At 41.1% G+C, this 25,721-nt stretch overlaps 1 protein-coding gene across 2 annotated transcripts in view; it reads right to left on the bottom strand.

Moving 5' to 3' along the window:
- Positions 1-25,721, bottom strand: part of tnn (tenascin N) — a 42,494-nt gene that overhangs the window by 1,413 nt on the left and 15,360 nt on the right. The window contains exons 6-19 of one of the 2 annotated variants that reach the window (XM_084368157.1): positions 25,518-25,647; positions 22,832-23,014; positions 21,329-21,418; positions 13,314-13,577; positions 11,115-11,378; positions 10,065-10,328; positions 8,957-9,220; positions 6,944-7,204; positions 4,603-4,733; positions 3,468-3,606; positions 3,179-3,330; positions 2,501-2,597; positions 2,222-2,386; positions 917-1,080 (exon numbers count right to left, since the gene is read on the bottom strand). In XM_084368157.1, coding sequence (XP_084224283.1) covers positions 917-1,080; positions 2,222-2,386; positions 2,501-2,597; positions 3,179-3,330; positions 3,468-3,606; positions 4,603-4,733; positions 6,944-7,204; positions 8,957-9,220; positions 10,065-10,328; positions 11,115-11,378; positions 13,314-13,577; positions 21,329-21,418; positions 22,832-23,014; positions 25,518-25,647 — 2,568 coding nt within the window. The remainder of the gene's footprint in view (positions 1-916; positions 1,081-2,221; positions 2,387-2,500; positions 2,598-3,178; positions 3,331-3,467; positions 3,607-4,602; positions 4,734-6,943; positions 7,205-8,956; positions 9,221-10,064; positions 10,329-11,114; positions 11,379-13,313; positions 13,578-21,328; positions 21,419-22,831; positions 23,015-25,517; positions 25,648-25,721) is intronic. The other variant, XM_084368158.1, reaches the window with a different exon arrangement.

The following is a 25,721-nucleotide window of genomic DNA, read 5'->3' as shown; positions in this document are numbered from 1 at the left end:
AACACTTTGTAACTTAACCTGAGTGTTGAAGCCTCCAACAACTGCTGAATTAATCAAGAACAACGCTGACATTTTGAGCTGAAGGGGATTCAGAAACACTGATAATAAAACAGTTTTTGGATTATGTAAAGTATGCAAATTAATATTTGAACAAAAAGTCTGCAGTATAGCCAGAGTTAATTTAGCAGATTTAAATACTAGAACTGGAGTGAGGGTGATTTGTCTGACAGCCTCGGGGATCCAAAGACTTTTAAGTGAGGTTAATATAAATCTGCCGCCACATCAGAACTGTCAGTGCCACCTGTTGGTTTAAAGACACACTTCAGCCAGAGAGTTGAAGCCTTGTCCTTGATGTTGAACCATCAAGACTTGTTATGTTTGGTAAGATTTGTTCAATTTTGGAGATTTACCTTGTTTAACTTTGAGGTTTTTTAAGAGATGGAGCCCTCGTGTTTTTTTCCATTATAGGTAACAATTGGAAGAATGTTGTATGTACGGGTTATTTTGGTAAAATATATTAATAAAGACATTCAACTTGCAATTTTCTTTTGTTATGATTCATGGCATTAAGTTCCTCTAGCAAGGATTTTGCTGTTTCTGTAGAGGTGCACGACTTATATACTGCTGTGAAAAACATGTTCATGGTAACTAAAAATATGACAGGAGCAAAAAACGCCCACAAATGGCTCGGACTTTATATACACACATCCACATTGGTAGATATATATATATATATATATATATATAAATATATATATTTACACAGTATATCCTTAATTTGAACCTGTAGAAGCTTCATTAAGATTCAAATCTTTCCTTCGAGAGTGACTTGGCCAACAGGGCAGCATTAAAAAGATTCACATTAATGGCAGGATAGCACTTTATGTTTTGCATGTATGACCCAGTGCAGACTCACCATACTGTGCCTCTCGTCTCCCCAGTTTCCATTGAGGTTGGCCAGGTGACAGTTCTTGTACCACCAGGCGCCGCGGTGGGCCAGGGCGCAGTTACTGAGGGCGATGTCATTATCTGAGTCAATAGTAGTCCAGGGCCGGCCTTGGTGGTAGGTCATAGCATCACCTGTGGATCACCAACAATCATTAATGATTACAGAAACAATTAAAAAGATGCTTCTCAGAAGCAATTTGACAAAATCTCTGTCCGTCAGTCCATCCATTCTTTCTTTCACATGAAACACACCCATACACCTGCAGGCACACACCGACCTTCACACGCGTGCACTTCAATTACATAATAAGCCTAATCATAACATTCATATATTCATGAATTAATCATTTTTTTCAGGATTTTTTCTTCGTTTTTGTTTGTTTGATCTTTGTTGTATTTCTCTCTCTTCGTTCCTGTTGTTTTTGCTCCAACAGTTTTTTTTCTCTTCTTTCATTTGTCTTGGCTTTTTGGGGTCTAATTCTCCTTCCTGGGTTTAGTTATGTCAATGTGTATGTTGGTCACATGTGATTTATTGTTTACACATGATATTTATTGCATGTCTATCTGCCCTTCCTCTGTCGCTCTTCCGGAGGTTTCTTCCTTTTTTCCCCCCGTTAAAAGGTTTTTTCCTTATCCAAATCGCAGGTCTAAGGACGATTGTGATTTGTGATTCTAGCAATATAAATAAAATGTACTTGATTTATTATTTAAAAAGTCAAAAAATCTAAAGAACAGGCTGTGTGCAGTCCAATGTTCCTCTATGCACAATATATTCACAGACTTTTGCTGCTTGCTTTCTTTTCCTTCCATGTGTTCCCTGATGGGTGAAATGTAATAAAATGCCAAATATAGAGCACTACAGTATATGTTGTTTCAGCACACTGTGGTATGTGTAGACACAGCATCCTGCTTGCTGTGTGCTTGTATCTGTCTGCCTTCAAAGCCTACTAAAACCCTGCCTTCCTCAGATACAGCCTTCCCTATATAGCTGCTGTCTATAACTCACTGAATGTAAGTTTCTGAAACAAACATCCCACCTACTGTTGGTGTGTATCGGATTCCTCAGCACCCTGCAGAATGATGGGTGGGGTGCTTGACACCCCCTGTATTCCCACCCGTGTCTGTCTCATTGCCCTCTCCTCCACTCTATAACTATTTGAGCGAAGTGTCAGACAGAAATTGTGAGCTCTGACAGCTGCTCATGTTGCCTTCCCAGTGTCAGGTGTTTGTACCTCTGGCAGCTTGAAAAAGATTTGAGAAACAAAAGGCCCACCTGCTGTCCCGCTGTATTTGCCGATAGTGAGTCTAAACTTTTGCTTGACCGGTGCAATCTTAAAGTTGTCATACACAGCGTACACTCTTTCTGAGCCCAGGCCCAGGTCAAACCTCAGCTCATACTGAGTAGGAGTGTTGGTGAGCTCATATATCTTATCCAGACCTGAGGGAAGAGCAGAAGACAGAGAAAGTGAATGCAAGAAGAAACACTCCATCGCTTTTCATATGTGCATGCTTCAACGTCTGCAGAACACAGATAGAGCATCAGAGCGCTCACCAAGCCAGAACTCCTCTGTCATGTTGCCAAAACCTGCTATGTACTGTCTCCAGCGTTTCAAAAAGTCCAGCTTGCCAATGGTACGTCTCTGGAGCACCTGAAAGCAGCGAGAGTTTCACCGACAGCTGTTACACAAACGATTCAGACAACTTACACTGGGTTTTTGGTTGCCAAGCTGCAGCAGCATATTGAGGTATGAAAACAGACCACATACATTTGACAATTTTTTTGTATTGAATTCTCAAGTTATTTAAAAAATATGGGACATAATTATTTTTGTGAAATCACAAGAGCATGATAATATGCTAATAACTTTTTTGACATACACTCAATTGTAAAAATGGTTCAAATTTGGAGAAGACATTAACGTTTTACCTCATCAACTTCACTGATTTTTGTAAAGATATGTTTATTCTGACTTTGATGCCAGCGAACACATTTCAAGTTGGGACAGAAGCAACAAAAGACGTTAGAAGACGTTTGGGAAAGCTCAAAACACCTGTTAGGAACATCCCACAGTTAAACAGGTTCACTGGTCACAGGTGATAGTATCATTCCACTGGTGTAAACATTATTCTAAATGATAATTAAAATAACTATGTCATTAATATCACAAAACCAGCTTCAAAAGACTTTTTTTCTTGTTTTGTTCTGTATCAGTTCATCAGTGATTCGTACCAGCCAGCCGCCTCCGTCGGTCTCCATGTCGCAGAAAACCTCAATTGGTTTGGAGCGGTCGTTGTTAATGTACATGGTGTAAATGCCGCTCTTCTCATTGCCATTCCTCATGATCTGGAGACAGTCCATGGGGAAGGGGTACAGGAGACCAACTAGGGAGGACGATATAAGAAATCATTAATGTTTATCTAATACTATGATGTAACAAAGAAAAGCATGTCAGGATAGAGTTTCATGCATGTCATCTGTGGCTGTGCAGAAGTGGCTCAGTAGACAGTAGCGTACAGACCTGTTTTGAAGGTGGTCTGTGCCACCTTGCTCCTCTTGTTCCCCCTGTAGGCGATGATGGTGACGATGTATCTCTTCCCCATCTCCAAACTGGATACAGAGAAGCTGCTCCCGCTGGCTCCAAGTTGTTTTTCAACCGTCTGACAACAATGTAAAACAACTGCAGTTATCCTTAAACAACCACTTCATCATAAACTAGTATATGTGTCCCGGCAGATGTGCACATAATGTGTGATGATTGAACTTCAGTTAGAGACCGGCATTAAACGGGCTCCTCAATTCTTATAAAACCTTAAAAAGGTATGAGAAAAAGATCAATCGCCTCCTCCATGTGCTTAGAATCACTTCTAGTAGATTCATTTTATTTTGGACCACAAGAGGTCAGCGTTCTACAGAGCCTCAATTGAACACACACTTTGACTGCAGCCTCAGCACACTTCAAACAAGGAAGAAACGGTTTTCCAAGTAGTATTTTCAGCCTTGCATGGATTAAATCAGGACTCAGAATCCAGCTTTGTGTAGTTCAATATTACTATCTGGCCACAGGATGCTCAAAGTAACTGCAGCTCTGCTTTTATCCAGTGCAGAGTTTTGCATCCTCCTATTTACAATTTGTGAGACAGACGTCAATATCTCAGTTGTGGCATTATTTCACTGCCTTGTAGGACCATATGCCTGGACAAAAACTGTGTTTTCTGAACACTGTCTGAACACTTCTGTTTTTTTTTAGTGTTTTAGATGCATTAAGGAGCACACTTTGTGTATTCTCAGTATGAAAAGTATGACCACAACCAATGTTAGAAGAAATATTCAGATCCTTTACTGAAGTTATACACTGTGAAAATACTCCAGTACAAGTCCTGCATAAAAGAATGAGAGTTTTTCTATTTCCTGACAACAAAAAGTACTTATTGTGCACTAAAACATTCCCTGTCAATGTTTTATGATTATTTATATTTGATGTTTTTGGATTACTCTTAATGCTACATTAATGTTTAAATTGCATTTTACCATTGTGTACTTTGTAGTTTACCTTCAAAGTATTACTAATGATCTTAACATTTAAATACCTTCTGCGGTGCTGTCTCTCTGTTTGGGTGAGGAAATACTTGTTTCAAACCTCAAAGAAAAAGTACCTCCGTGTTGCCATCCTCATCTCTGTAGGTGAGGATGTACCCCTCGATGTCAGCGAGAGGAGGAATCCAGGTCAAAACAGCGGAGTCGAGCATCACATCTGTCGCCTTCAGGTCCGTAGGGGCGTCGATGTCTGTGGATTGGAGCGTAAATCAGAGTGGATTACAGCACAGGAACGTGGTGTCAAGCTGTGAGTCCATTAATACTTTTCATAAATGCAGGCCGGGATTTAGTGAGCGGAGGATTTTGGTGCTTCTTCACTTGAGTTTATTCACTAAAACTCTGAGAAATTAATTGTGAGTGAACCAACAGAAGAATAGGGTTTCTATAATGTAACAGATGTTTTAATGTGTCTGTTAAATCATCATTTTAATCTTCTTGCTATTATTCATGCCTAGGTTTTGTCATACTCACATGTGAATTAAGCGTTTCTCAAACAAACACACCTTAATAATAATTGCAGCAGTAATGCTTCTACCACCAGAGATGACTACCACCTGCTGCAGAGTTACAATTTGCCTCTGCAGATAAACTGGCACTCCTCCTCCACCTTATTTAAATGCTTTGGAGGTTTGACCTGAAACAGGCGCAGAAATAATTTGTCTGACATGAAGACGCCCTGCTGTAACAGTTGGAGCCTTAACCTCCCATGGATTAAGAAATTAGAGGAAGCATATGTCACCGTGACGTACAAAATCAGCCCAATCAAGCCTTACTCTCGGTCGTCTTCTTGTGAAAACACAGCCTTCTGTCAGTTTTACTTGAACTGAAAAAATACAACCACACTTTCTGGTAATTAAATTGTAATAGGGGAAAACTGTGTGAACAGTGACAAATTTAGTGTTACCACTGGGATCATCAGTCTGTGATGCTGGTTTGAGATGGTTGAAACCGACACATTAATGGTGCTTGTTACTGGGTTCAATAAAGTCACAAATGTAACAACGCGTGCTTTTATGTATCCCAGATGATATCTGTTGACACAATGACTTCCCTGTCTGAACCCAGCACCACGTCGGTCTGGAGCCACAGACGGTTTCTAATGAGTTACAACGAGACAAGTTTATAATCCAAAACTCGGCTATTTGCTGCCTAATTGAAAAAGATCCAGCTTTCACTTAGAGGTCCCCGGTGATTTTACACATCATCTGGCTCACACAAAGACACGCCTGTTGTAACCTGTTCAACATGTGCTGCCGCTGCTATTTTTACCCCACACTAAGTTACAACGAATACCCACTGACCTGGCCCGGCCTGTGGGAGACATTTCCCGTCGGAGGAGGTGTTCGGGTGCTTCCTGGTAGTTTTAAAGTTTGAGTAAACAAATTTACACACTCTACACATAAAATAAAAAAAATTCATATGGTGTAAGGACTGATGGATTGCGTCATTATTATTAGTAAATGAATAAATAAAGCAATTTCCAAGTTCACTTGGTTTGCAGGCATCTACAAAATGTGAATTACTGTTTCTGAAAGTATCAGCAGTTTTAAATGTTATACTGATATATTAAGGTCTCACACTTGATGCAAGCACCACAGATTTTAAAGAAAACCTCCCGGATGTGTTCCCTGAGTTCTCGTGCTTAGCCCTTTAACCATGTGAACACCAGTGTAGTCACTCTCGTCACATTAATCATTATTAATGAAGTAAAACACACCCACAATCGCAAGAATCTGCAACTCAGTTCAATGCTGTTGTTCTGCATTAATCAACATTATGCGATTTCTTTTGACGTTCATGTGGTCTTCAACTGAAAAGAAGCGACTGCATAAAACTGCTCCAAGTTACTTCTTCCATAGAACTGCTTTCCCCCAAACTCGGGCCACATGTAGCAGACCCTGACTGACTTCAAATTCCTATCAACAATCTCAGACCAAGGCCTTTGTATTTTAATAGTAAAAGAGCAATTACTTGTTTGACTTTGTGTGTGCAAAGATACCTTGAGCTGGCAACTGAAAGGAAGCATTTGTAGAAAAAAAATATCTGAAAAACAATCTGGCATCTGTCTGCCTGACTTTTTTGTTCCTTTTGTATGGCATGTCTCCAATAAAGGTATTTCTCTTCCAATTTGAAGTGTTGCTATAAACAATATTGTACATTTTAAAAATCCTGTTCTGGTTTTTGTTTTTATTGTTTGTTTTCAGCCTCATGTGGATTTGAAATTCAGCTGATTGAGTACCAACAGTTGGCTTATAAAAACACTAGATTAAAGCCTCCCTTAACTGAAGAAAACTAGTCTGAGATAACCCTTTCTTAGATGTTAAGCGATGAATTGTCATTTCAAGAGAAAGGAGAGCTTTACTATCACAAAAAGACCCTGCCTATTCTTAGCGTATTAACCTGTCTCAGCGCTTGTTGAAATCTTCCTGGTGGCTTTCGTCCCTTTGACGGCCCAGAGGTAGACAGTGTAGAGGACCCCGGGCCTCAGGCCACTCAGCATGTAAGAGGTGCTGTCAGACCCAACTGGGAGTTCACTTGAGCCCTCAGTGGAGCTGTAGCTTAGGTAGTAGCCGTCAATGTCGGCCTGGACTGGATCCCACGAAACGCTGAAGCTGGTCTCTGTTTCATCTCGGGCTAAGAGGTTAGCAGGGTCATCGAGCTCTAGAGGAGGATGTTAGTGGAAGTGCAGGTTAATATACTACTGATGCAAACTTCAAGAACTACTGATGCAAACTACGAGATGTATTGTTTCATTTCTCACCCAAAGGTGAACAAATGAACTCTACTGGCATGCAGTCACTAAATATATTAATAATATGATGGTAACAAGGAGAAAAAATATTCATACATCACATCATAAAAAATAAAGCACACATATGGGATGTGATGCATTTTTCAATCCTCCCAGTAGCTTCATCCACCTCACTTCCCAAATAAAGATGAAATAATGGACACAAAGACAAGATTGTAAGAGACAGAAGAGGATCCTAGAGGTATCCCTGTCCCTCGGATCTTACACGTATGTCTGCTGATTCTTGATTTGATTTCGTGGCTCGTGAGCACTTGGCTCACAAGACACTGATTAACAGACAATAGATGAGTTGGAGTAGCCAGTTCTGCATATGGAGTCATGGTTATTGCAAGAAATAAGATCTTCACCTGGAATAAGGACATGACAGCTCCCCCCTGGAGCCAGGCTTGTTGCTGTGTGATCATCGTAGATGACATGCAAATATTACATTTTGAGGATGTGAAATGGACCAACAGCAAGTGACTACTTGAATGTGCATTGGTCTGGGAGGCAAAGAGCCTGATCTAATACTTAAGTATCCAGCCTATTCAGAAACTGTCTCTTTTCCCGAGTGGAGGCAGCCTGGTGCTGGTACATGTTTAATGCAGGGAGAAAAACCAAGATTGGTCAGACCCAGAATGCAAAATCATACCAGACACCCTCATCTGGCCCATGATAGAGATTTTGAACTATTCGGTGCAGAATCTCTTTATGGAGGCAAGAAATTTCAGCTTGGAGTTGAGAGTTGATACCAGGCAATTCCAGCAAACATTCACCAGATAGCTAAATGTTTTTGAACCACATAGCACATGGAATGATGGTGCCTGTACAGTCCAGTCCTGTTTGCCAGATCTGAGCCCCAAGCAGAGCATACCATGGCCAGATGTCAGCCAAGATTGAACCAAATAAACCATAACACTTAACCAAGTTAGATTGAAGGAGTACCATAAAACATGAGGGGAATTGGGTGTAGCGAAGCAGACGGTTCATGATGCGTGTGAAGAGAGAGTCTCAATCTTCAATCTATCCTTCATCTGTAGTCACAAACATTGAGTAATACAGTCCATGTGACTGAGATGATCACATTGTTGGATACAACATTCCCAACATGTTGGCCGTCCTCAGTCAGCAAGACAGAGTGAAGATTCATCTCAGAGGAACAGGCAAGTAGAGGTATTTTGAGTCACTTGGAAATAATAGGCCTGAGTGCCTCCTTATGCGTCATACATGACTGACTGAGGGAAGGCTGCAGGGTAGCTGGCGTGGGACTGCTCAGGAAGAGCTGGAGTAAAGTTATTGTGGAAAAGGATGTCTGGGCTGCTTTGCTTGCCGTGACCCGCATAAGAAGTTGGCAAGTAGATGGATGAACTGGTGGATGAATACATTGGAAAGCTCCTTTAAACAAAAAAGCTGATTCTGATTAGTCTACCATGTGTGTAACACATTTTTCTTCAGGGTGTAGAGGGGAGTTGTCTTGTCAAAATCACTGATTACAGGGTGCTTGGGGATATTAAACAAAAATATATCCCCACAGAAGAATATGTGAGTTGACTATTTAAATCAAAGCATTGGCTTTATTTGGTCAGGTAATAGGGTTTAACAGAAAATGGTAGATTTGAGACCTGTCTCAGCCTGTGTTGAGATCTTCCTGCTGGCTTTGCTTCCTTTGACGGCCCAGATGTAGACAGTGTAGAGGACCCCGGGCCTCAGGCTAGTCAGCATGTAAGAGGTGCTGCCCGGCCCCACTGGGATCTCTCCACTCGAGCCCTCAGAGGAGCTGAAGGTTAGGATGTAACCATCTATTTCGGCCTGGGCTGGCTCCCACGACACTGTGAAGCTGGACTCTGTTTCATCTCGGGCTAAGAGGTTAGCAGGAGCATCCAGCTCTAGAAGGAGATGTTAGTAGATGATATTAATACACTTCTTGTGCAAACTACAAACTACAGATGAGCTGTAGAGCAAACTACGAAGTCCATCAACGAATCCCAAGACCTGTGGGGCTCTTCCATAAACATGTGCTGGCTTGCCTTGACTTGGTTTGTTGGGACACCACAGCCTAGCGCAGTTAGTATTTCCATTACAACAGGGCGACCTGCTTAAAGGTGTGTCTTAAACTGATGACACGCTTGTGTCGAGTAGAGGTCAAAGGAGTGGGTAATGAAACTTTTCCTCTTGCAGTATTATCTAAGAATAGCTGCCAACAAAGTTGTGTTAATTTGGTTATAAACACATTTCATGTCCTATAAATTCTTCACAATCAAAGCCAAGGTTGCGGGATATCACCACAGCCTGCTTGGAGCTGGGGTGGCTGTGCTTTGGCCTCACTCCAGAGATGGTCCATCCTGGGCACGGCTCAGCACAGTTAAACTGGTAATGGAAACGCAAACTAACGCAGCACGGTTCGTCTTGGCATGGTCAAAAGTGCCAGTGGAAAAGCCCCACTGGTCTCGTGACATGCTGAAGCTGGACTGGATGCCCTGTTTACCTTTTTTAGTTTAGTAGCATCCAGTTCTCCATATACAGCGCAGAAGAGTTGTCTTTTTTGTAATAGACTGACACAATAGTTTAAAGTTACATTTAACCATCTTTTACCATCTAGGGTACCTGGTCATTTAGTCAGGTTAACATATAGAAAAATAAAAAGCTTTTTTAACTGATGAGCAGATTAGGCATTAGCTGGTCAGACAGTTAAGAGCTTTGGATTTGAACAGAAAGTCGTAGATTTGAGACCTGTCTCAGCCTGTGTTGAGATCTTCCTGCTGGCTTTGCTTCCTTTGATGGCCCAGATGTAGACAGTGTATTGGACCCCGGGCCTCAGGCCGGTCAGCATGTAAGAGGTGCTGCCAGGCCCCACTGGGATCTCTCCACTTGAGCCCTCAGAGGAGCTGTAGGTTAGGATGTAACCATCTATTTCAGCCTGGGCTGGCTCCCACGACACTGTGAAGCTGGACTCTGCTTCATCTTGGGCTAAGAGGTTAGCAGGAGCATCCAGCTCTAGAGGAAGATGTTAGTAGACGATATTAATACACTTCTTGTGCAAACTACAAGCTACAGATGAGCTCTAGATCAAACTACAAAGTCCATCAAAGAATCCCAAGACCTGTGGGGCTTTTCCATAAGCATGTGCTGGCTTGCCTTGACTTGGTTTGTTGGGACACCACAGCCTAGCGCAGTTAGTTTTCCATTACAACAGGGCGACCTGCTTAAGTGGGTGAAAAAAACTCTTCATCTTGCAGTATTACTGAAGAATAGCCGCCAACAAAGTTTTGTTAATTTGGTTATAAACACATTTCATGTCCTATAAATTCTTCACAATCAAAGCCAAGGTTGCGGGATATTAACCGCAGCCCACTTGGAGGCTGTGCTTTGGCCTCACTCTAGAGATGGTCCATCCTGGCCACGGCTCAGCACGGTTAAACTGGTAATGGAAACGCAGACTAGTGCAGCACGGTTTGTCTTGGCATGGCAAAATTGCCAGTTGAAAAGCCCCACTGGTCACATGACATGCTGAAGCTGGACTGGACGCCCTGTTTTACCTTTTTAGTTTAGTAGCATCCAGTTCTCCATATATAGTGCAGAAGAGTTGGCTTTTTTGTAATAGGCTGACACAATAGTTTGAAGTTACATTTAACCATCTTTTACCATCTAGTCATTTAGTCAGGTTAACATATAGAAAAATAAAAAGAATGAAAACTGATGAGTAGTTAACCCCAGATTAGGCATTAGCTGGTCAGACAGTTAAGAGCTTTGGATTTGAACAGAGAGTCGTAGATTTGAGACCTGTCTCAGCTTGTGTTGAACTCTTCCTGCTGGCTTTGCTCCCCTTGACGGCCCAGATGTAGACAGTGTAGAGGACCCCGGGCCTCAGGCCGGTCAGCATGTATGAAGAAATGTCAGACCCAAGTGGGATTTCCCCACTTGAGCCCTCAGAGGAGCTGTAGGTTATGATGTAGCCATCAATTTCTGCCTGGGGGTGATCCCAGGACACCCTGAAGCTGGACTCTGTTTCATCTCGGACCAAGACGTTAATAGGAGCGTCCAGCTCTGCATGGGGAGTTTTAGTTAGTACAGTCTACTAGAGCACATCACTACATCAAGTGCAGATATTACAACAACTACACACAGCTAGCTACCTCTTACACTGTTACCTTCAGTAACTGTGCAAGAGGTTGGAAACGTCAAACTTGGATTGAAGGTATTTGAAGGAGTTTGACTGATTTTTTTCAGTCCTTTTAAACTCTTTAGAAATGAGAAATGAGAAATTAACAATTTAACAATTACCCAAAGGAAAGTGACATTTTATTCTGTTGAAGTTTTGAATCCAAGTTTGACGTCATATTGTTATGTAAGCAGGACTACTGTGAGTACACTGAGCTATGTTAATTAAAGATCATGCAAACTACTATTGCAAACAATAGATGGTGACAGAAGATCTGAACCACTGAAGTTGTGTGATGAATCTTCTGGATGAATGAATCCCACATGTATGTTGTTCTCTCGCTCTGAATGTTTGTATTCAGACTTCTCCACTGAAAAAGCCTTTGATTTTAACAATGACGATGAAAACTGTCACCAGAGCAAAATGATATTAATAAAAATAACCGTCACTCTTCCCCCTTTTGCTCGAGTCATAGTTAACTGAGATCACAGTTGCTCACATCATCAGCTAGCAAAGTGAGTTTCAAGCCACTTCAGACATTTTCATCCATGTGCACCCCGCTGGTTGATGTATGAGTGTGTTTATTGCAGCTAACATGTCTGCTTCCCTCATCAAAAGGCCCCAGGAAAAATCTGAAAACTGAGCCTGAATGAAAACAAAACTTAAAAATGTGTATAAAAATAGGAAAAAAATGAAAAGAAGACATCAGGTATATTCAGCAAACAGCTACTCAAAGTAAACTATCACACAAATACGTATGTTCTGCACCCGCAGAAGAGTAACAGTGAAAATTAAATTCAATAAATTATTAATGATGAATTATTGATGTAAGACATATTTCTAATAATATTAAACATTTATCTTGTAGGTATTTAACAGTTGCATCAATACAATGTGAGAACTATCTTGTCTTTTACTGTTGAGTGTGTGAGCCTCTAAAAGCCTTTTGGTCCCTGTGTTCAACTGTATATTTTAAGAGAAATTTGGATATTCGCCAGTCAGTACTCAGAAGCATTTTTCCGCTGCCTTTCTTCAAAGACATAAAAGCAGGCCGACAGCAACAGCTGCTTAACCTCAACACAACAAAGATTAAGTAAAACAAAATAGCTGGCTGTAATGACTAAGCAAAATTCGCTGTTCTCCAACTTCTTTCAAACATTCAGCCCCAGGCTAAACTAAACCGCCTTTAAATGAGGTGTCCAGCCTAATTATGTTAAACAGCCTTTTTTCAGTGAGAGTTCAAGTGTCCCTCTTGGCAGTTAGGCAAAGAGGGGTTAGTTTGCTAAGTGCATAATGTCTACTGTGATGCTTTTTACTTCACACCACATCAAGGACGAGGAAATTGTGCAGAGCACCAGCCTGCAGAAGATCAAAAGGAAATGATTGGTGCATCGTACATAAGGGCTATTTGAGGTGAGAGCATCTTGCACAAAGGAGCTTAAGAAAAAAAAGACACTTAAAACATCTTTGCTTCTCACAGGCAGTAAAGAAAAAAGGAAGAGAAAAAAAATACTACCTGGGAACACTTGAGATATCTGAGAATCACAGGTCATTGTGCAGACCCTCAGTCATTAAAAAGTGTAAAGAGGAGAAAAACGTTTGGTCTTAACATTAAATATCTACGAGTGTGTTCAAGTAAAAGTGTTACTAGTATATCTGTTATGTCTAACCTTTGTGGAATATCAAACAGACCCTTTAAACGTTTGCCGATTTATATAAAAAGGTACTCTGCGAGGCTCTTTAATTGGTGTAGACATACACAAAAGATAAAAACATGTAAACGACTCCTGCAATGAACCAGGGTCCACTTCAAAGTTTACCTGTTTCAGCCTCTGTTGAACTCTTTCTGCTGACTTTGTCTCCCTTGAAGGCCCAGATGTAGACCGTGTAGAGAACTCCAGGCCTCAAGCCAATCAGCTTGTATGAGGTGCTGTCATGTCCTACAGGGATCTCGCCACTGGATCCCTCAGAAGAGGTGTAGCTCAACATGTAGCCATCTATTTCTGCCTGGACCCGATCCCATGAAACTGTTGCAGTGTCCTCTGTTACTTCAGTGGTGACCAGGTTGGTAGGAGCACCCATGTCTGAAGAGGAAGAGGAAAAAAATAGATTTGATTTAGGCACAAAAAGGACTTTTGGTTTAGAGAAGTACTGAGTTTAGGTTAGCGAACCACGTGGTTTGGGTTAAAATGACTACATCGTCAAGATTAGGGGACCTTTGTCCTCAACAATAAACACTTTGGTTATGATTCAGGCACAGTCGTGGCCATACTATAAAAACACTGAACCGCTGTCTTTATTGTTAAAGTCTGGCATGTTGTTGACCCATCCCATCTTTGCTCTATTATAACACTACCTCTGCTCCTGTCATAATCACTATGGATGTCACTTTTGGGGCACTTGCTGAAAAGGACTGATGCTGTTGTGTCCGTCTCAACAAACAGGTTTGAACTGGGTTAATATAGTATAACAAGTGGGTCTAAGTTTAGACTGAATAGCATGTAGCAGGTAAGACTAGCTGTAGTCTGCAGACTATTGAGCGCTTTGAAGCAATGTCACTAATTGTTTCTTTTTCAATCAGCTGACAGGAAGTGTAATAAAAGCTTGTTGTCAATATTTTGTTTTGTATGGATAATAAAGATGACCAGGGGGATCGCCAGGGGAGATCTCTGTGAAGCTCTTTAAAAGAACATCACTAGCACATAACGACCAAAGGTCTTGTTCTCTGAGTTCAACAGGACATGCTGCAGTGGGGTGAGCAGAAACAGTAGAATAGCAAAGCCTCTGTTTGTAAAGTTGGTGGGCTTGAGGAATCACAACAGACGTATGGAAGACGCAGGCAGAGCAGTTGGTGGTGCACGTGTGTGGATGGGTGTTAGTCTCTATATAGGGGATCTCGATGAAAGTGAAGAGAGAGAGAGCAACAAAGAAAGGGAGGAAGACAGAGAAGAGAGGAGGCACAGAGGCATAGTAAGAGAGACACAGAGGAAGTGAGGGGAAATGTAAAAGCAATCATCATTTAGGATTATTCCTCTGTGGCAGCGGCTCAGTCGAGGTCAGTCTTGTGTCAGTGCGCAGTCTGCATCATGAAAACTGATTGATGATGCATCCAGGAGAACAGAGGAGCTATGCAACTGTCTAACTCCATACCCCCTCTTTGTCTCTCTTCTCCTCTCCTGTTGTCACCGTGCCGTCCTTGTGGCTGCACCGCTTGACAGGCTGTCATGAGCTAAACCACAGGAGGAATTTATAATAGCTCCATTTTAGTGGGATTGAGTGTTTCCTCCTAGGCGTAAAAGTAAGGGCTCATTCAGTAGTCTAAGTACCTTAAGTGATCCCGACCAAGGGAGCCCAGAAAATGTCTATCCACTCATCATGTAGAAAAACACATTCATGTGCACACATTTACAAGAACGTACACATTTACGATGGCCCTATGTGCGATTTCTTGTTGATGCTGATATCTCGAGATCATGATCACGATTGTTTTATCTTGAGAAAACAAGGGGGTAGGTCTAACAATAGTTACCTCGGCCAAGGAGACTATGTTTTAATCCGTGTCTCTCTGTTTGTTGGTTGGTTGGTTTGTCAGTAGGATTACACAAATACTACTGAATGGATTTCCATGAAATTTGGATGGAGGATCGGTCTTGGCCCAGAATAGACCCCAATTACTTTTGGTGCCAATTTGAATAAAGGGATGGATCCGGGAATTATTTCTCACTTTCCTTAACATTGTGAGATAGAGAGCGTTTTTGGTCACATTTGTTAATTTCCCAGGGAATAATGCATGGATATGGATGAAGAAATGTGGCGTATGTAAGTGGATGGTAACTGTGAGTGAGTTCATGAGGGGACTGTTGGGCCTTGGCAGAGGTATGCACTCTTCCAAACACCCATCTTTGAACATGACCTTCATTTTGATCTCAGTACACATTAAGTTTTGTGACTGAATCTGGCACGATTGTGTTGCGATGCTATCACGCTGACAAAATCGGTCCACAGACGGACAGACAGGCACATAAAACCTCCAAAATACTCACTAATAATCACTGGGTCTAACACAGAAGTGATTAGACCCACTACAAAAGGTGTCTCCATGATGGCACACACACAAACGCACACACAGAAAAAGGTGAAAACAACCGATGCTGTCACAGCTTGTAAAAATATTTGCGCCTGTGGCCATTCTTGGCTTCCGTACATTTGTGTAAACCAGTATGTTTTGTATGTTATGTTTATGTTTTATCTGCTGAAAACACACTGCATATTTTGTGGCATGCTGAATGTTCACACAGACTGTGTACTTTTATTATTACTACTAATCATTTCACACCGGAGCTACGTGAGTATGACCAGGTGGACAAACAGGCAGCATGGGCCAGCAGGCACATTGTATTTGCATCTTGTAATTGGGCAGTAACTGGGACGTGGCTGTCACACATAGAACTAGTAATTTCATTCCAGTGGCGCTAGCAGGGGCTTTAACATTATATTTAAAAACTGCATATGTAATAGTCCAATAGCCAAATTGCTAAGACAAGTTGCCCGCTGCACTGTCGGTCTGAAGAGGATTAAATGTGCTTTTTTTCCCCTCAAATATTACAAACGTTTTGTTTGTGACACACACTCGAAATCATGTCGGCCACAGATGTCCTCTCAATTCAATAAAAGTAAATTAAATGAATGTGTGTGGAATTGATCTCCAACAGTCAAACAGCCCAGATGAACAATGAAAGCATTTGACAGCTTGAAGAGGAGGCCGCCATTGTTTTGTCTCCCTCACTACAAATCAACCTCAATTGTTATTTGTTTTTCAACCATCTGAATAAAGCACTGTATTCAACTGAGCCTTGCTCTCCTTCAAAACAAAGGTTTTCTCCTTCCTCTCTGGTGTTATTTTGTTATATGTTTTGCTCCTATAGAGAGAATAGCTGCTGTCTTGGCTGTCTGATATAATTTAGATGTTATTAGATCTTTTTTTTCAGAGCACTACTACTTTCTGAGGGCATCTTGCATTTGCTCTGAAGTTTCAGCGTGTGATGGATCGAGTTTCTCCAGACGTTCTACCTCACTGGCTGCATCGCGACAGCGCCTATACGAGGCTACATAACACGAGCTGTGGCTTCAGCCATTTGGAAAACAGCTTATCCATTATGGGTGGCATGTTCAGCAGAGGCTTTTGACCACAAGGCGCATGGTAACAGGCCGTCTTTCATCATTTACAGCCTCACAGCTGCACAGCCTGACTGCAGCGGAAGCCATACAGTGAGTCTGCGGACGGAGCGGAGGGAAAATACGTGTCAATGTATGTATTGTTGTGGAGTCCCATGGCTATGTTTGTCCAACAATCCATTTGTACTGTAAGCAGCTCATCATTCTTTATGACAGAAGCGACCTGCCTAATTTGCCGCATCTAGAAGTAGAAGTAACACATGGATGACATGAAAGGCCCCTTTCGCTATCATAAACCATCCTTTCATTATTCCTCCATTATTCAGGCATACAAATATTAAAAAAACACCACTAGATCAACAGTTTCTATTTTCTTTTTCCAAATGAAGCGTGTACACAATCTATCAGTATATTATCACCAGTCAGAAAGGGAAGCCACTTCCGCCTCTGGTCTTTATTTTCATTTTTCTCTCATCAAGGACAGTACTGAATGTAATATATTTAAAGCTTCTACTGAGGTCTGCAGCAGTTGTATGCCTCCATGCACCAGTCCTGCTGCTGTTCCTGACCTGTGGCGTTGAATAATAGGCAGAACTTCTATTCAGAATATTAGGATTTCGCAGTGAAGTTGACCTTTGACCTTTTGGATGTAAAATGTCTTCACTTCATCCTTTTATCCTATCAGACATTTGTGTAAAATCTTTAACACAGTTAGTTTGTGAGATCCCAGTGACCATGACCTTTGACCAGTCAAATCTAATCAATGAACACTGGACATTTCTTCCAAATTTGAGGAAATTCCCTCGAGGCGTTTCTGAGATGTCGTGTTCGCAAGAATTGGACGCCATGAGGTCGAAGTGACTTTTGACCTAGGACCAACAAATTCTAGTAAGTTCATCCTACAGTCCAAGTTGACATGTCGTCCAAATTTGAAGAAATTCCCTCAAGGTGTTCTTGAGATATCACATTCACAATAATGGGACAGGTGGACAGACAAGCCTCAGGCCATGGCTATCTATCGCTGCGGCATAAAAATTACCTCTCTCAAAACAAAACAAATCAGTTTCTATTAAATTTTGTTTCAATTGTGAGATCCAGTCAAGCTACAAACAGCATCTTTCCTGTATCTTAACCTCGCTACAGACGCATTTACATTTATGTTCACAGACAGACGGATGAGGTCCCTTCCAACCCCATTCAAACAGACATGGAAGAAGTTAGTGTTCTTATCATTATCTCTATAAAATATCCCTTCACACATTTTTACTTGTCATTTTTCTGGCATCAACTGAAACGGAGACACTGATGGACAAGTCTGAGCAGACAGGGTACTCCCACTGAGCCACACGAGGTGCTATAGTGTTTCCAGATAGCATAAAGACTAAACATTCGACTCCTGCAGCAAAGCCAGGTCCATCTGCTTTTGGTTATACGGGCCTTGGTGGTGACTTTATTGAATCTGAATCAGCAGCCGTGGTATGTTTTGTTTATACGCCTTATAATCTTTTGGCAGGTTAGTGACTGTGAAACGTCTGCTCTGAATAGAGATTACTTTAGTTCTGGTGTTTTTCGAAATGTTAGCTGTCACTGAATGATTTCACTGGGGAATGGATTGGCAGTTAAATGACGCCATACAGCCACCCACAGAATCACACACACACACACACACACACACACTGTATGTATATGTGTGTGTGTGTGAGTGTGTTTGTGTGTGTGTGATTCTGTTGGTGCAAGAGCAGCATAATTCGAACACACCACAAGCGGATAGAGGATGATTTATAGAGCCACACTGGATGCACATGTGTAATCCCAGCCATAAATATATAATATAGTGTCATTCAATCACTAAATACAGTCTATAGTTCACTTCAGTCTTCACTAGGAGTGTGGCGATTTTCTAAATACAACTTTGGGCGGTGGTGGCGATGAAAAAGAACAAAGTGGGGAACATTTTCGGCTTTTGTTTAATCACCTCTGACAGCAATTAACTTTATCTTCACATGAATTAAACAAAAAATACACAAACTCTGCTGAGCACTAGTCTCCATATTAACTAAGTAAACCCAAAATAAAAAAAAAGCTCTTCTCTTTATACAAGTCTACACATTAAGTGTTGAAAAAAGTTGGATGTAAATGAAAAGTGACATGTTTACGAGTAGCTCATGAATGCACCATGAATGCAGTCAGTCGACGGGAGGCAGCTTGTTTAGCGCGAGACATGATCAAACAGTCGGACAAAACTTAAGCTTTAGAGCAAGATGGGAGTGCGGCTTGAGGGGGAGATGTATTTTTTCACAGTTTTTGTCTACTACAGCAGTAAGCTGTAGTTCTAAGACAGGGCCGCGACTTGAGACTGTGTATGTTTGTATAGCGGCCTTCTTTCTGAATCGTGACACATCTAGTCTCCATAATTAAACTGGAAAACATTTTTTTACTTCAACATTTAATTGTCAAATAAATGGTTGCACAATAAAATGGATATAGGATAATGAAACCATAGGCATTGAGATTGGTTTAATTTTGTCTGCCACCTGCAAGTAATCTAGCTAGACTGGCAGCCTGGCACCAATTCTGTCTGCTTCCACGTTTCTATTACAGACTCAATGATTGAGTTAGCTCTGGTTTTGTCCTGTGTTGTTATTATTTGTAACTCTGAGGAGAAAACAGAAACCATTAAGTTGTCTTCGCAACAGCTGCGCCAACAATAATACCACTTGGAAACGCTAGGAGGTGGAAAAGTTGTCTGTTGCCACTTTAACAAACTACAAGGCCATAGCAACAACAATGTTCAGCACCATTCACTGTGTTGTCAGTTTGACCCATGTGTTTAATTTTAGTAGCAGCAAGTTAAGAAACAGCTGAAAGAGAGTGAGGAACCGCAACAAAATAAGATGAACCTGAAGATACTGAGGAAGAGATGAGTGAGAGTGACAGATGGTAAAGACGAGGAGGATATATAACAGCTTCTATAATTGAAGAAAAAAGCTTAGTTTCATACCATAACGGTTGCTATGTACTAATGCATTACATGCTGCTATATGTCACTAAAATTGCCTCTTTGTGACCCATTATTTTAATATCCTGCCTCATTCTTGCTCTTGATATGTCTATAAATACCTTAATTTCTCATCCTTATTGGCCCGGTGTTCTCCTGTTATTCCTGCTCATTTTTCTAACCTCATTTCTAACTGTAAGCACAGTTACTCTCTTTTACATATTTTCTATTTTTCTCTTTATATTTCTCTAATCTCTGCCTGTAAATAACCACGCCAGCCCCCGATGCAAACAGCATGTTCGGTGAGATAATAGGTGACTGTGCACTACGTTGCTCCATGCCAGTCGTCATGAAACAGGCACATTCTTGCTGGCAAGCAGAGCTGAGGACTATCCTCCTCAATCACCTCTGAGCCTTTTTCGTGAAACACCTAAAATGAAGGATTGTAGCCACTGGAGTGGAGACGAGCCACTGTCTGTCTGGTGTAGATTAGCACATTCACACATGCGCACGCACACACACGCATGTGCACACACACCCACACACACAATTACACACAAGTAGGTGGTACACTCACACAGAAAAAAAGATTAGCAGTGACAGGGGCCTTTGAGTACCTGACTGGCTGCAAAAGAAGAGAGGTGAGTCTTGAAAGTACCTAGCTAAGACTGATGACTAAAAACCATTAAATTGGCTGCCTCAGGGTTTAAAAAACGAAGAGCCATCAACCTGGAGACCGCTTTTGAGCCGAGTGAGCTCTGTGGGTGGATGAGAGCAAAGGTGAAGGAGGAAAGTGAGGAGAGAAAAGGAAAAAAAGACAGAAAGTGGCTCAAATGAGCAGAATGACGGGAGTAACTGAAGACCTGCCGTGTCATCGTGGACTATTTGTCAGTCACTTAAATAATAACCTCAAAGTAAGTGAATGTCAGGAACAGCTGTTAAAATGAAACTGTGAAATTAATTCCTCCTCACGTCCTAAAACCAGTCCAGAACATGATCAGTCCAACTCATTGCCACACCGCTAAAATCCAACATTACCAGATGGACTCTGTAAATCATGGACCTTCTCACCTCAACCATCAGGGAGCATCTTGTAGTCGTTACACCGCTCACATCATATTTCCCCTCAGTGACCAGGCTCGCCACAGCCATTAGGACCTGTCCTGATTATTAGGCTGTAAATTCCAGCCCTACGTCATTAACCTATAATTGTGTTGCTTCCTGGCTGTATTCATTATACTATTACCTTTGGCTGTGTGGGGAAGGTAATACCAGGTTGTATCACGAAGCATGTCAGTATTGTTCATGACAGACGATGTGTTTTTCCTATTAGGTTCTGACCGCTGGTGAATTGTAGGTGGATTGACAAGAGCTAAGAGCAGTCTTTGGTGCTGCACCCAATTCAAAACTGAGTGGAATATGGATTTCCTCGCTGTTTCTTTAATGTGTTTCACTTCCACAAGTGGTCGATCTATCATTTTAAGTGTCTCCCAATTCAGACGCAGTCAGTGGCTGCACAAACACAACTCTCTGCCATTTCCGTCCAGCAATCGTCCATTTGAGGAAAATTGGGCCCATTTTGTGCTCACCGATAATGTACAGGATTTGCTCAAGCGCCGGCAGCACATTATAATAAATGGATAGCGATGTGTTGACACTGACCTGTGGCGCCAGTGACAAAGGAGGATTTTCCCTCAGTGGTTCCTTTGATGGCCTGCACTGAGATCAGGTACTTTGTTCCTGGATCCAGACCTGCACAAAAGACACAGCTTTTAAAATGGAAAATGGAAAAATGAGCCGCAGTTTGAACCACTGTGTGGTCTACTAGTGCTCAGTATCACCATCATTTTCTTTAATGACTTTTCTTCCTTGTAAAATACTGGGTAATTTCATCTTGTCAGGCCTAAATGTAACAATCTGAGAAGGAAATTCACTCTTTGGTTAACTTGATCATAACTCGAGACCACGGTGAGTTCTGCTCAAGTAGACGTTGCTCTAAACTATTTCATTGTTATCTTCCATCATCCGTATTTGAATGGACATCAACAGTTTGTGATGAATGATATGTGACATAAATATTTGATGAGATCTTTTTTATGCATTTGCATTACATGCCCTTATTTCATCCAACTACATATTATGTAAAGGTACACTATGCAACAAGTGTTGGGTTCTGTTTCTAGAGACAACCGTCAAAGTTTTCCCCATCCTCCCCAGCCATGACTAACTGTGGGAAAATGCGTGCTATGGTATACTATGGTCGCAAATGTTTTATCAATAATGTGTTTATCATATTGTTTGTGTACAGTCTAGCTTGTGAGCAATAATTACATGTTTTTATAATAATGTTGCACCTGATTAAATCTCTTAATCAGACAGGATTTGTCCGCTTGGTGTTCTGCATCACTTTATTTGCATTTTTTCTGTGTTGTCTGCCATGCTCATAACTTCTTCTTGGATGCATTCTGCTTATAGTCTGGCACCTGGTCACTACCTTTTAATAAAATCCTGAACTAACCTGCATGCTGTTATTGGCTGGGAGCTACACACACATAGCCCAAAGGTTGCAGCTGAGAAACGTCCCAACAACAGCAAAATAGGAAAAAAATAAGAAAATATAGGCAGAGGGCAGGGTCTCGGTAGATAAACAAACAGCCATACACTTCTAGGGGGTATACATTGTTTGTTGTGTTTTTTTAAAGGACAATCCTGCATAGTATACCTTTAATATACCAATCATCTAATACACGTCAAGGTTCTATTTACATGTATTTATTGTATGTGTGCATGAGTGAGCATATTTACTGTGTGTAATGATTATAATTTTCAAAATAAAAGTGGCAAACTGACTCAAAATAAAACTATTTACCACAAAGTATCAAACAGGCGCAACAGTAACAAATACTAGTGTAACAAAATAGAACATATATATATATATATTTTTTTTTAATCAATATCAAAGTGTGTTTTCTTAGAAATGGCAACTGAATCCGAGGTTTTTATATTGATAGGTAACTTCAGAATTTAGGGGCAAAGATGGAATGTGGCTTTCATTTTAAACTGAGCTCTGGCACAACAATCCAGAAGTTTACTCAGGGGCTTCAGGGGTTTACATGTATTTATGTCTTCAGTACAAACTTCTGCTCTGTCTGTTACAACACTTACCCACAATCGTGTGTTTAGTGCGCGCCTCCTGGCTGCTCTGTACGTTCAGCTCCTCCTCCTCTCCATCTGGGTCAGTGTGAGTGAGCCTGAAGTAATCCACCTGAGCTGGTGGGTTCTTCCAGTCCACCTGGATGGAGACTTCTGTCTGGCCAAGAACTCGGATATCATCAATAGCTGAGTAATCTGGGAGGGATACAAGTGTTGGACGACAAGGTGGAACTGGGCGTACAGACATGACCCTTAAACTAAAGCCCCTTTAATCACAAGCATCTGCCCCGCACTGCTCTCATGTCCTTCAGCTAGACGATGAATCCCTTCCACCCTGAAATGTGACCTTCCTGGGCAGAGGGCCATGCAGGAATTTCCCTTCTGGCACTGAGAAAATATCATCAAAATATCAACGAGGGACTCTGCGTCGGATCACTTACTGAAGATAATATCGTCACTGAAATGTCCTTAAATAACTTTTAAAAGGAAGAAATATCAAACTCTTTCTTTCACGAATGAAAAGTTAAATTCATAAGCAATAAAGCAGCTCCTTGCTCAATTCAAGACACTCTGGTCTACATACTTGGTCTGGTCTAGTTTGACCAGCAACTTGTAGTGTCTAATGAAAGGTAATGTAAGCAAACAGGACACAGATAACACTGTATTACGTTAGTGAGTCTTTTAGCTGACTTGACTTAATTTTACCATTATTAAATTACTGTTAATTGTGGCCAGCTGCGTGTTGTTCAGGAGAAGTCACCAAGTATTGCTTTCATTGTGAAAACACACACCAGTCAACTCAGTGATCATCATGTTAGGGTATGTTGCAAATGATAAAAAACAGCAATGTGAGCATTGATGTTTAAACATCACTTTTAATGTAGGACTAATTTAATGACTTTATATACTGCTGGGTAACTTAATAACATATATAATAATATATCATAATGATTAGTCTATTTGTATTGAGTATTTATAATCTAAATATGCAATAATAATCTAATAATTAAAGGGGCAATATGTACGTCTAATTTATACTCCACACAAACAGGGGGCAGCATATCATCAGAGTAACTGCTAACTGCTGCCTTTAGCTAGTTAGCTCATTTAGCCAGGGTCATGTGGGACTGTTGCTGTTTTTTAATGCTAGCTGGTTAGCATGCTATCTTCAGTAAGTATCTCTGCAACACAGAACGTAGAAGTCTTTGACACAATGTCAATACTTTTTTCTTCACATTTTCACGAGAAGTTTTGTTAATTTTTGAATATCTGAATTTAAAATTTGTACAAGTTGCACCTTTAAAAGCTATCAAATAAATGCAGTGGAGTGGAAAGTAGATTATTTGCCCCCAAAATGCAGGAGAGCAGAAGTATGAAGTAGCAGAGAACAAAAACACTCAAGTAAAGTAAAAGCATTTCAAAATTGGACTTTCTACCACTGGTCAGAGGTATTATAGGGGTAATTACCAACGATTAGAAGGTCTAAAGTCTTTTTTTTACACAATATGCCACTTCATTAAACACACAAAACATATGTAACTGCATGTAAAGAAATATACAGCATAGCCAGGAGGGATGACAGGATTTGCAGCATATGGTGAAAGAACACAGAACAAAGCCATCAAACAAAACAAATGTGACCAAATGAAAAGGGTAAGCATTTTTTAAGCAAGCTACCATGTTTTTCTCAGGGACAAAGAAGAAAAACATTCACTTGAGCTCTTTGAAGTAGATCATCGTTTGAAGTCGAAAACTATGTAACCAGTCCGCCTCGTGCTGTGTACCCCTCACACAACCATTAGCCAGATGATGGCGTGTTTTCTCATGCCCATATGGGAATGCCATGCTCTGTGAGGTTTTCCATGGCTAACCAGACTAACCTCACATTAGACTCTAACTCAATATGTCTGTCTCACTCACGCCCACCGATCCTGTCTTGTAATCTGCTTCTCTTCCCATCCGTCTCTACCACATCTGTGAGCAAGTCCGATTTGCATTAAACACATCCGTGGAGCCATTTCCTTGTCGTTATCTTTAAATTTAATGTCTAACAAACCGGCGCTTAATGAAACACTCAGTAATGACAGACCTCAGCTTGTTCATTGCCTCTTTGGGTAGCATTTGCGTAAAGAGACAATCATGGCAGATTTAAATACAGGAAAAAACGTATCTTACACAAGTACCTGGAAGTAATTCAGTGTACGTGGAACAGACTGTTCATTTGTGCATGAATATATACACCTTAAACATAAGACTGTCCAAATCAGGAAGTTAGGAAGTAGTGTGGACCTGTCACCTCAAACTCGACCATCCTCTTGCTTCTTTCCTACAATCTGGACTCTTAATCTCCAACACCTCCTTCCTCTAAACATTTAAGAGCTTGACATATTGTTTTCATGCCTCATCACACATGTACTTACATTTGACCTCAAATTTGACCGTTTAATCCATAGAAAATCTAACTTAACCCCCTCAAACCTAAAAGCCACACCTGGCCTTCCTGCCACAAAAGTCCTTAATAGGTCACATCTGCCCTTTTCCCTAAACCACAACACATCTGAAGGCACCATGCTGCACCCAGCCCTGTTCCACCTCAGGAGTACTGTAATGGATTTTTCATCTGCATCATGTTCATGTAGTCAGAAGAAGCACACAATGTTGTTTTTTTTTCAGATTGATTTCAGTGGTCTGCACTCACCTGTGGTAGCTTCGATCTTGTCGGCGTCACTTTGGATATCTTTGATGACAGCATTCACCTGGACGATGTAGGTGACCCCAGGGGACAGTCCGGTGATGAGGTAGGAGTTCACTGTGTTAGGAACCCGAGCCTGGGTGGAAACAAAGGTGTTTTAAAAATATGTTTCTCCTTTATTCCACATACTGATATGACCAAGAAGAAAAA

This window comes from Pagrus pagrus (assembly GCF_965226575.1).
Source record: "Pagrus pagrus genome assembly, chromosome: 12".
Classification (NCBI taxonomy): domain Eukaryota; kingdom Metazoa; phylum Chordata; class Actinopteri; order Spariformes; family Sparidae; genus Pagrus; species Pagrus pagrus.
Note: the sequence above shows the minus strand (reverse complement) of the source record. Positions and strands in the feature narration are given on the sequence as shown.